We start from the raw sequence: 10,107 nt of genomic DNA, 5'->3' as shown, positions 1-10,107 counted from the left end.
GGGTGATTTGTTTGTAGCTGAACTCTCTACAAGGAAACTTCTTCTAGCTGATCTCTCTACAGGGAAAAATATCATTGCTTTATTGTGCTATCAGAAGTTGAACATACCATCCCTTGTATATTTAATCAGTGCAGGAGTGTTTGGAAGTCACTACAGGTACTATCAGCCCAAATTCATACAAACAGTATTATTTATTTATTTATTAATGCTTTACAGCACAAGTGCTGAAGGTCTGTAGGACACCTGGTCCTACAGCCTGCTCAAAGACTTTAGCTACTTATTTCATTTGTTGAAACTTTTAGAGTTTTTTGGGAATGTAACTTCAAAAACAACATGCTGGCTGGAAAAACTGTGTACATGTGTGGCGAAGTGATGAGAAAAGTATTAAATTGACTAAATGGGAACAGAAGACGATAGTCAGCTGTGGTGAATGTGAAGTAAAATACATGTTGTTTGGCTCACTTGCAGGAACACCAATGCTACATAACGGATTTTAAGCTGTTATAATTTGGTTTTTTTCTCTTTTGAGGCTGAAGAAGTTTTTACCTGAATATAAGCAGGCCACTTATCTTCTAAATACACTGCAACAGTGGCCCCAGCTCTTCTACTTATGCAACTCTGTTTTACACACACAAAATCTGTTTTATTTTTCTTGTAAAAGTGTATTAGAGCCTCTTACATAACGGATGGTGAAATCATGCGTGTTGAGGGCGGGTATGCGACGTCTGGCTTCGCCACAAACATGTGTCAACATGACCATCAAAGGGCCGCTCTTTAGAGGCTTCCCCATTGAAAATGTATGGCGAAACTTTACAGTGTCATAACGGGAGTGTCTTACATTCGAATGAAGCGCTTTTAATATATTTTTAGCAGATCGAGAAACGCTACGTATCGAGCAATACAGGAGCCCCATGCGATGTAGCAATCGTAAGTTAGTAATCGTTTTTGAGGCAACGCGAACGTACTATAAGTTATCAAATCCTTCACAAGGTTACTCCAGTGAGGTTAAGACACAGATAAAGTCATGTGAGAAATGGGGATCTTGCCATACAGAACATGAAGGAGGATTTGTATCTTTATTATTATTAATACTTTACAGTGACCAGCACTGAAGGTCTACAACAACATGTATCTATTGCTAATTATCAACGTAACCTTGATCTTACTAAAGGATTGTACCTTGATGTGTATCGCAGTGATGCTGGAGAAATTTATCGTATTGAATACATCACAGTTGATGTTAACATTGACTAACTTCAAATGCTAAGAACAGTGTGAACATAATAGCAATAATAGTATTATGTCTTTAATGTAACGCTGAACAGTAGACATGTTGTAGTAGTAGTATAGCAGTGTATCTGATATGTAGTATATACACAAATTTTCTGTATATACAATGCAATACTGTTAAATCAGAAAGCATGTTTGGTACACACAATAGCACACGTGCACAAGTATAAGGTGGACCAATGTCGCATGCCTTAAAATATTTGCGGGCAGCTTACTGTGTGGGTTATTAACTGAAGCCACACTACACAGCATCCACACATTGCCAGTGATTTAGTACTTTGAACCACTTTTTAAGTGTATAAATAGCAATAAACAAAATGATGAAGTTCCCTATTTATGTAGATTCTTTCAAGCTTAATGGCAATACTTTATTATCAGTATATCAGAATGTTATCAGTGTGTACATCAGATTATATCGGATTAGTTCAAAATTTCTTTATCAGTAGACCACAACATTATGTACTGTATATTACAGCATTGAAACCGGGAACTACTGCTGACCCGGTTGACCTGACCCAGTTTCAGCACTGGTATATTAGGATAATAATGATCCTATCACTAGGACAGCAGTAAAGACCAAGGTGAAGTGCCAGTTGTTCTGTACCAGTTGGCTGGGTATGTTTTAAATACTGTGATGCCTCTCGGGTCCACGTGTCGTTCGTCGGAGGTGTGAAACCGTCCTTGAGGTGTGCCGTATCACTCGACGGTTGGTACAGTAGGCTATTATCACTTAATATGATTTAGCAATGATCATTAAACAATTGTTAAACAACATTTGATCAATTACAATCACGCACACATTAGCAGCCTACAACAATATTTGGTCCATGAGTTCACACCTTCAGTCACGTGTCCGTTCTCGCGTGATCTTTGCCTTTACATACACTCAAGAGCCCTTATCCTTCTTTCCAGTTAGTGAATTTGTTACATTATCTCCTGATATATACATGTGGGTAGCCCAGGTCTAGGTGAACTTGAGACCAATGAGTTATAGTTACCAGAGAAATGTTATCATTTCATTACTGTACACAACTTAATCTGGTTAAATTGTGACAGTAAATATAACCTATGACCACATAAACAACCAGTCATAAAACACATTACATGTAACCATATCTGGTCAGAACTTTGGTGCCAGTCAAATTGCTGAAGCAGCATATATATAAGACTGAGTGATAAACAAGTAACTTATAGTTCTTGCATTGTTAGTAATCTAACATGATTATTGTTGGTTAGAAAATATTTACAGAACTAAACAGTATAAAAGGAGATGTCATCAACAAACATCACACAATACTAAATTTAGCTACTCAAGAAACAACTCATGCTTTTGGCAACAAGATGGTGTTGTTACTGAATACAGTTTTAATACTGACAACCCACAAATAATAATACTTATAGCCCACAAAGGAAATTGTATATTCTTTGAGGTAATTACAAAAGCACATATCACAACTCCACACAATCATAACAGACATGCAAACATCAGTACGAGACAGTGGAATGCTATTCACGATAAATGGGGTAAACATTTCAGCCAATTCACTATGACGGGTTTATCCTCTGCTTAGTATCTTGAATGTACCTGTTTCTCTGCCACAAATCATCCATCCACACAACACATCATAGTCATTTATAGTCAACACGTCACAGTAACAATTAATGATTAAGTGCGTATGACCAGGTTAACTGGTTGATCTTATACCTGATTTGGTTGAGTATCACATGGATGAAGACCACAAAGAGATGACAGGCCAACAGCATCGTGTGTGGCAAAATGTATTGTACAGTGAGCATACACAACTCAGAGATGTGAAGCAGTTTTTCTTGTCAGGGAGAAAGTTAAATACTAAAGTGATGGAAGCAGTAGAAGACGAGGAGGACTTTTAAAGTTTGGGATAGCAGGACTGCCATAACAGAGAACGAGGAACTGAGCAAAGCAAAGATGTTGTACAGGGATGTACTGAAGTATATGGTTGAGAGAAGCGGATTGAAGGCTATGCAAGGGCAGAATCAAATAAGTGAGAACTTACTATCATCACTACCACGTTAACATGAGGTAAGCAAAAGCCACCACCTCAAAAGATTCTACCTGTAACCATATGGTTCAGGGATGACGAACATTTATGATACCAATTATTGTCTCAAGCCATTAATAAGCTATTATACACTCTGTTACAAGGCTGGAAAGCAGTGCTACAGCCATATAAATATGCTACCAACCTTACAAAAGCAATCAAAGTGGAGAGCTATAAAAAGCAGTCATGGGGTGAATAAACTACAAACACAACTTAAAACAATTAGTTATCTTTACAAGCTACAATGGAATCTCAGTTATCCAAACTCCTAGGGACCAGGGGTAGTCCATAAGTCTGAAAAGTCTGTATCACTGAAACTGTGCATAAATAACCTTAAAATGGCATAAAGAGCATTTTTAAAAATATTGGCATTATCAACTACCCTGACTTTGTCAAGTTATGACATAAAGAACATTTTTTAAAATATTGGTATTATCAACTACCCTGACTTTGTCAAGATATGAAACATTTCAAGATATATACAAGTATATAGTCCAGGGGCGTAGCAAGGCAAAAAATATGAGGGGGGCCCATGCATGTACTGGTATAAGAGGGGAGGGTGAAGTTATGTACTTGTGGGAACATGCATAGTGCGCAAAGCGCACTCAGAGCACTCCTTCTAGGGGGGTCTGGGGGCATGCCCCCCAGGAAATTTTTGAAAAACAAGTGTTATAAGACTGAATCTGGGAGCAAATTTAACCATTATTTCGGATTACAGGCATGGTTAAATAAAGAGTCTGATAGCAATGATGTATACCATGTTAATGATGTGAACATGCATGTTTTTGAATTAACTTCCTATATTAGAAAAGTACATAAATAAGATGTACATATATAGCTATAGCTATAAAAATACTTAGCTATATAATCACAACACAATATTATTAAAACCTTCCAAAATAATACATTCTACATTTGTTTGCAGATGCAAAGTCCTTAGCTAAGTTACACAAGTCAAGTGAATCTGTAATGTCTCTGTGGATATATAATAGGAACAAATTATTTAATCTGGAACTTGTCATAGTACTTCTGAGATAAGTTTTCACATGTCTGAGGGAAGAAAAGGAGCGTTCAGCAGTAGAAGTTGTCACTGGAAATGTTAGATACAATTTTAAAAGTTTATCAACCTCTCGTAGCATGCCCTTGTATATTGAACTCTCATTCATTACACTTGCTATTGTTCTCACATTGGTTACCTTTTTTATGCCTAAACAACTTGTTTTAATTGCATCTGGTAGCATTGACAGTTGGGTCTTCAAGTTTTCAAATGCAAAATCATTCTTCAAATACATCTCTAAATCTGGAGAGATACTCTTTTCTGTATTACCATTAGAAAATTCAATAAGAATCGATTCAATTTCATTTACAATTCCTAGATCCTTTTGAATAAACCTTCTTTCAACTTCACCAGCAGTTGCTTCAGCTACTTCAAAATACATGCGACGGTGTCTGTCTTTTGGAGTTTCATAAATGTGGGAACTCGCACCATCATCAATTCTTCTAGGCCTTTTTCTTTGACGTGGAAGGGTCGGTTCTGCTGTTAAATTGACACTCTCACGCATCACTTCACTGTAAAAACTATTAAACCTTGCTTCATTTCTCATGGAATTTAAATGCGTTATGAGAAGTTGAGCACCACGAACTGCCTCTTGTACAGTGACATCCTTTGCTTGAATATTTATTGATACCTGTTCTGCAGCAGAAAATATGAGATATGCAAGTTTTAGACCAAAAAAAGTATCAAAATTGTCCATCTTTGATGCCATTCCATTAGCTTTTGCAGCATACTCATCATGACCTTTACTAATCTCATCTAAAGCACTCTGGATAGTGCTGTAATTTTTCAATATACTGGAAATCGATAAGTGTCTTACAGTCCATCTAGTTGGACACAACATTCGAAGATGTGGTGTCAGTTCACCAGTATTAACAGTTACTTCCTTTCTTAGACTTTCAAACAATGTTAATCTTTTAGGGGACATTTTGATCAGTTGTGTTAACTCATAAATAAAGTTTAAAACATCTCTTATCATGTCACAAGTCTTTGTTACATCCTTTAAGCAAAGATTCAAACTGTGAGCAAGGCAATGAACGTACAACGCTTGCTCAACTTCTGCTTTAAATAGAGCTTGCACTCCATTATTGATGCCACTCATATTGGATGCACCATTATAAGCCTGACCTCGGCATTGATTGATTGAAAGCGAACATGTAGAGATTAAAGTATCTTTTACTGCTGAAAAGATTGTTTGGGCTTTAGTATCAGGTAACTGAACAAGGCCAACAGTACTTTCATGTGTTTCATAATTGTCATCTGTCCACCTAAGGGACATTGACATTTGCTCATTGTGAGAAACGTCTGTGGCCTCATCTACAATTACAGAGTACCATAATGATTTGCTAACATCAGCTAAAATGTTCCTCAGAACAGATTTGCTCATTAATGTGATAATCTCGTTAACAATTTCTGGTGATATGTACTCCCTCCGATTGAGCCAAGAGATCATTTCTGGACAATCTTTTGCCTGTAGTAGTAGTAATTGATAGAGGTTACCACTAAATGATTCTGCATCCTCTCTGTGACCACGTAAGGGCAGTCCTTGACATGAAAGGTATTGGATTGCTTGTAGTAGCTTCATAAACATTTTTCTATGGTACTCTTGATCTTTCCTTAGCTGAGTATCACATAGGGCATCAATTCTAACTCCTTTGGCCTTGGCTGTAAGCTTTTCAACAGCCTCCCTATGCATGTTACTGCATTCATGCTCATGAAACTTTTCGAGAGCTTTCTTCCAATTGTTAAAACCTTGATGAATAAAAGTTGACTTTGCATGTATGGAGTTCAGCAAGCACTGCTCATTAGCTGCTCTACAAGTTGCACAATATACCTTATATTCAGATGTACACACAGTGATCCAAGGATGTGCTTCATACCAACTACTTTGAATCGTTCTTGAATGAGATTTCTGCTTGCCATGTTCTTTGCTAGAGTATAACTGTTGTCTTTTAGAGCTATCAACTGCTGAAGGATGGTAAGGAATGTTAAAGTTAGTACAGCACTGACACTCGCATGGACTAGCAATGGATGACGATGATGGACTACTAGTGGTAGCAGTAAGTGATGGCATATCCCTAACTTGATCAAGTTGATGGTAATTCAACAATACAGCTTCACTCAAACTTTGACTTGAGCTCTCTGGTTCAAACGAGTGAGGTTGCTCTGATTCAGCTACCTCCATCAGATTCACGCTCACAGATCCATCATTACGCACACTGTTATGGCTAAAACAAGGCGGATTTTCAGATCCACCTCCGCTAGTACCGCTTGAGGAGCCTCCTTTAGAAGCTCCTTCACTAACAACCGAATTCTGTGAGCCTCTGTTAGTGGTACAAAACAATTCGTCTAAAGTTTTCTGCCGAGACATAAAACAGCTCTTCGATAATTATCTAACACGTGTCACCATGTGCTAGCACCACGTGAGTTTTAACATATTTCACAGCATTTTAGCGCCTCTACAATTATTTCAAATAAACTGGGCATGCTTTCACTCAGTGTCTCCCTCGGTGTCTCCAATCAATATCGTCAGTCAGGGAAGACAATACATCAGCGCAAGTAGGTATAGTTATATCACGTGATGTATTACTGTAAAATGGCTCCTGCTGGCAACTGAATAAGACCTGGCCTGTTCTCTATATGCATGGTCACAGACTAGGGGGGCCCTGGCCCCTGTGGCCCCCCCTGTTCCTACGCCCCTGTAGTCCAGGTGTAGGTGAACATGAGAACAACAAATTATAGTCATAAGAGAAATATTATTTTCATCATTTCATCAATGTACACAACCTAATCTGATTGAATTACCTGATTAATTTGGTGGCAGTAAAGTATGACCACATAAACAAAAAGTCATCAAACATATCTCTCATAACCATATTTGGTCAGAACTTTGGTGCCAGTAATATTGTTGAAGCAGCATATAGCTATGTAAAATTAACATTCACTGAGTGATAAACAAATAATTTGTAACTTGTTAGTGGTAATATAACATAATTATTGTTGGTTAGAAAATGTTGACACAAGTAGTAGTCAAAAGCTACTATAAAAGGAGATGTCATCAATAAACATCACACAATACTAAATTTAACTACTCAAGAAACAACTCGTGCTTTTAACAACAATATGGTGCTGTTACTGAATACAGTTTTAATACTGACAGTGACTTGTTTTAAAGTAGAAGCTGACACTGAGGTAAGTGTTAGTCTTAATGATATCTCAAATAGTTCACCAATACTAGTAAGTAGAGCAGTGTTATACCTCAATGTAGGTGAAGGTGTGCTCTATCTTTGAAGTTTAATGATGTGAAAAACACTTATCCTTTCTCTTCTATTAGGTAAAACTTGTCAAAACAGTGTTACCTTATTACCAGTTGATGACTCCCAAATGGCTGAGCAAACATGCCACTATTCATGGGTCATATATATACCTACAAGCCTAACTATCTTGAGATCCTTGCCGGGATAGAAAACCAACATGTTTTACAAGTTCCACTGGTTCCTCCTGGAGTTCTAACTGATAATGACGATAGCAAATGTGTAACTGTTACTATGACGATTGCTATGGACACAGTGTGGGCTGATAGTAATGATCATGATCCATCTTTTGGAATAAGTGATGGAGAAAGATTTATTGGCTTTTATTTACTTGACAACCGTATCACAAATCCATGTTACAAAGTTGAAGGTGACAATGTCAACAATGTACTTACAAATAGGGTACATGAACGTTCTGATGCTAAGTTATCAAATCCTTCACAAGGTTACTCCAGTGAGGTTAAGATACAGATAAAGCCATGTGAGAAATGGGGATCTTGCCATACAGAACATGAAGGAGGATTTGTATTTATTGTTAATTATCAACGTAATCTTGATCTTACTAAAGGATTGTACCTCGAAGTGTATCGCACACATGCTGGTGAAATTTATCGTATTAAATACATCACAGTTAATGTTGGCATGGATTAACTTCAAACCTTATAAACAGTGTGAACGTGAACCAGTAATAGTTATTGTCTTTGATACAATGTTGAATAGTAGATAATTTACGTATATGTTTGGTATGTTATGTTGGTTTCCATTACAAAATCGTTACAATATTCAAAAAGCATATTTACAGTTATGCAATAGTGCGACTAGTGAGTAATTATACATATAACCCACAAAGGGGTCTAGGTAACTTTGTATAGTTCACACTACAGAACTAGAAAATCAACTGTTAATCTACGTATTAACTAATTGCAAAATAATAGTCATAACACAATTGTCTAGCAGGCCTATGGCTGTAACTACGTACTTGGCCAGAATCTCCAACTCTCTTCAGATAATTGTATGCCTTAGCTCAGCATTCTAACAGCAAGTGGTGATAATTATGCTGAAGTTTATAGTAGTGCTTGAGTCGCTCAACATAATCACAGCTGGATTTGATGATTACCACAAGAGGCTAAGTTTTTTTTATCCACTAATCTACTACATACAACACTACATGGTTACACACAATGACAACAGACATGCAAACATCAGTAAGTGACAGTGGAAGGAAACAAGTGTTGTTCAGGAGAAATGGAGCAAACACTTCAGCCAATTGTCTATGGCGCAGTTTTATTATCCGCTTAGTATCGTGGATCTACCTGCTTCTCTGCCACAAATCATCCATCCGCACAGTACATCATAACCATTTATAGTCAACATGTCACAGTAACAATTAATGATCAAGTGTTTGCAACCAGGTTAACTGGTTGATTTTATACCTGTTAGGTTGAGTGTCACAGGGATCAAGAGACCATAAAGATGTGACAGGATTGGCAACATGTATGCAACTAAATGAGTGCTACAGTGAGCGTACACAATGCAGAGATGTGAAGCAGTTTTATTGTCAGTGAGAAAGCTAAGTACTTAGGTAGAAGACTTTTTAAAAGTGTTATCATGTGTGAGCCAGTCTGCCATAACAGAGAACGAGTAACTGAGCAGAGAAGAGAGCAAAGAACCGCCAGAAAAGATTTTGTACAGGGATGGACTGAAGTCCACGGTTGAGAGAAGTGGATTGAAGCTATGGAGCAAGTGAGAACTCGCTATTACCACTACCACATTTACACGATGCAAGAAGAAGCTCCCACCTCAAAGAATTCTCCCTGTAACCATATGGTTCAGGGATGACAAAACACACTTGTGATACTGATATAAACTGAATTCTCAAAATACTTTCCACATTTGAGCCACATTATATTCTCTGTTATATAGAAAACAATGCTACACTATGAGAAGCTATAGAAATAAACATGTGGCTAAGATACATTGATACAATATTTAATAACAATACAAAAGTATCAAATTGGAGACCTACAAAATGTAACCATGGGATGAATGAACCAGGAACACGACTTGAAACAACCGGCCAATCTTTACAAGCTATTGCTTAAATATAAGGCATGTCCACATGAATTCAAATTAGGAACCGGATGCAAAAGGAATTCAGGAAATGAGTTGCTGTCCTTTTAATATCAATTGCTACAACTCAGAAGATCAATCAGAAAACATGCATAATATTTATACATAATTATTTGTATACAAAACCACAAAGGTATAGACAAAAAATCTCTACAGTTTCTGAGGGACTATAGATATGCCCTGACCTCTGCTCTAATATGCCTACCAACTCTGGAACACATCCCAATTTCAAGCTATTGCT

The 10,107-nt window shown here is 37.2% G+C and overlaps 2 protein-coding genes and 1 long non-coding RNA gene across 3 annotated transcripts; 2 read left to right on the top strand and 1 right to left on the bottom strand.

Moving 5' to 3' along the window:
- Window positions 1–803: 803 nt before the first annotated feature.
- Window positions 804–1,419, top strand: LOC136245023 (uncharacterized). Its single transcript, XR_010695697.1, has 2 exons — window positions 804–931; window positions 991–1,419. It is a non-coding gene; the product is annotated as an uncharacterized lncRNA (long non-coding RNA).
- Window positions 1,420–4,252: 2,833 nt separating this feature from the next.
- Window positions 4,253–5,954, bottom strand: LOC136248077 (zinc finger MYM-type protein 1-like). Its single transcript, XM_066039892.1, has one exon. It carries the CDS (start codon window positions 5,873–5,875, stop codon window positions 4,253–4,255), a length of 1,623 nt encoding a protein of 540 aa, XP_065895964.1. The 5' UTR covers window positions 5,876–5,954.
- Window positions 5,955–7,504: 1,550 nt separating this feature from the next.
- On the top strand, window positions 7,505–8,450 carry LOC136245012 (uncharacterized). Its single transcript, XM_066036544.1, has 2 exons — window positions 7,505–7,614; window positions 7,757–8,450. The coding sequence occupies exon 2, from the start codon at window positions 7,821–7,823 to the stop codon at window positions 8,385–8,387; it is 567 nt and encodes a 188-aa protein (XP_065892616.1). The 5' UTR covers window positions 7,505–7,614; window positions 7,757–7,820; the 3' UTR covers window positions 8,388–8,450.
- Window positions 8,451–10,107: the final 1,657 nt, after the last annotated feature.

Source organism: Dysidea avara, chromosome 2 (genome assembly GCF_963678975.1).
Source record: "Dysidea avara chromosome 2, odDysAvar1.4, whole genome shotgun sequence".
In the NCBI taxonomy this organism is placed as follows: domain Eukaryota; kingdom Metazoa; phylum Porifera; class Demospongiae; order Dictyoceratida; family Dysideidae; genus Dysidea; species Dysidea avara.
Note: the sequence above shows the minus strand (reverse complement) of the source record. Positions and strands in the feature narration are given on the sequence as shown.

Excerpts from the sequence above, each read along its gene's own strand:
- LOC136245012 (XM_066036544.1), top strand. The coding sequence starts at position 7,821 with ATGCCACTATTCATGGGTCATATATATACCTACAAGCCTAACTATCTT.
- LOC136248077 (XM_066039892.1), bottom strand. The coding sequence starts at position 5,875 with ATGATCTCTTGGCTCAATCGGAGGGAGTACATATCACCAGAAATTGTT.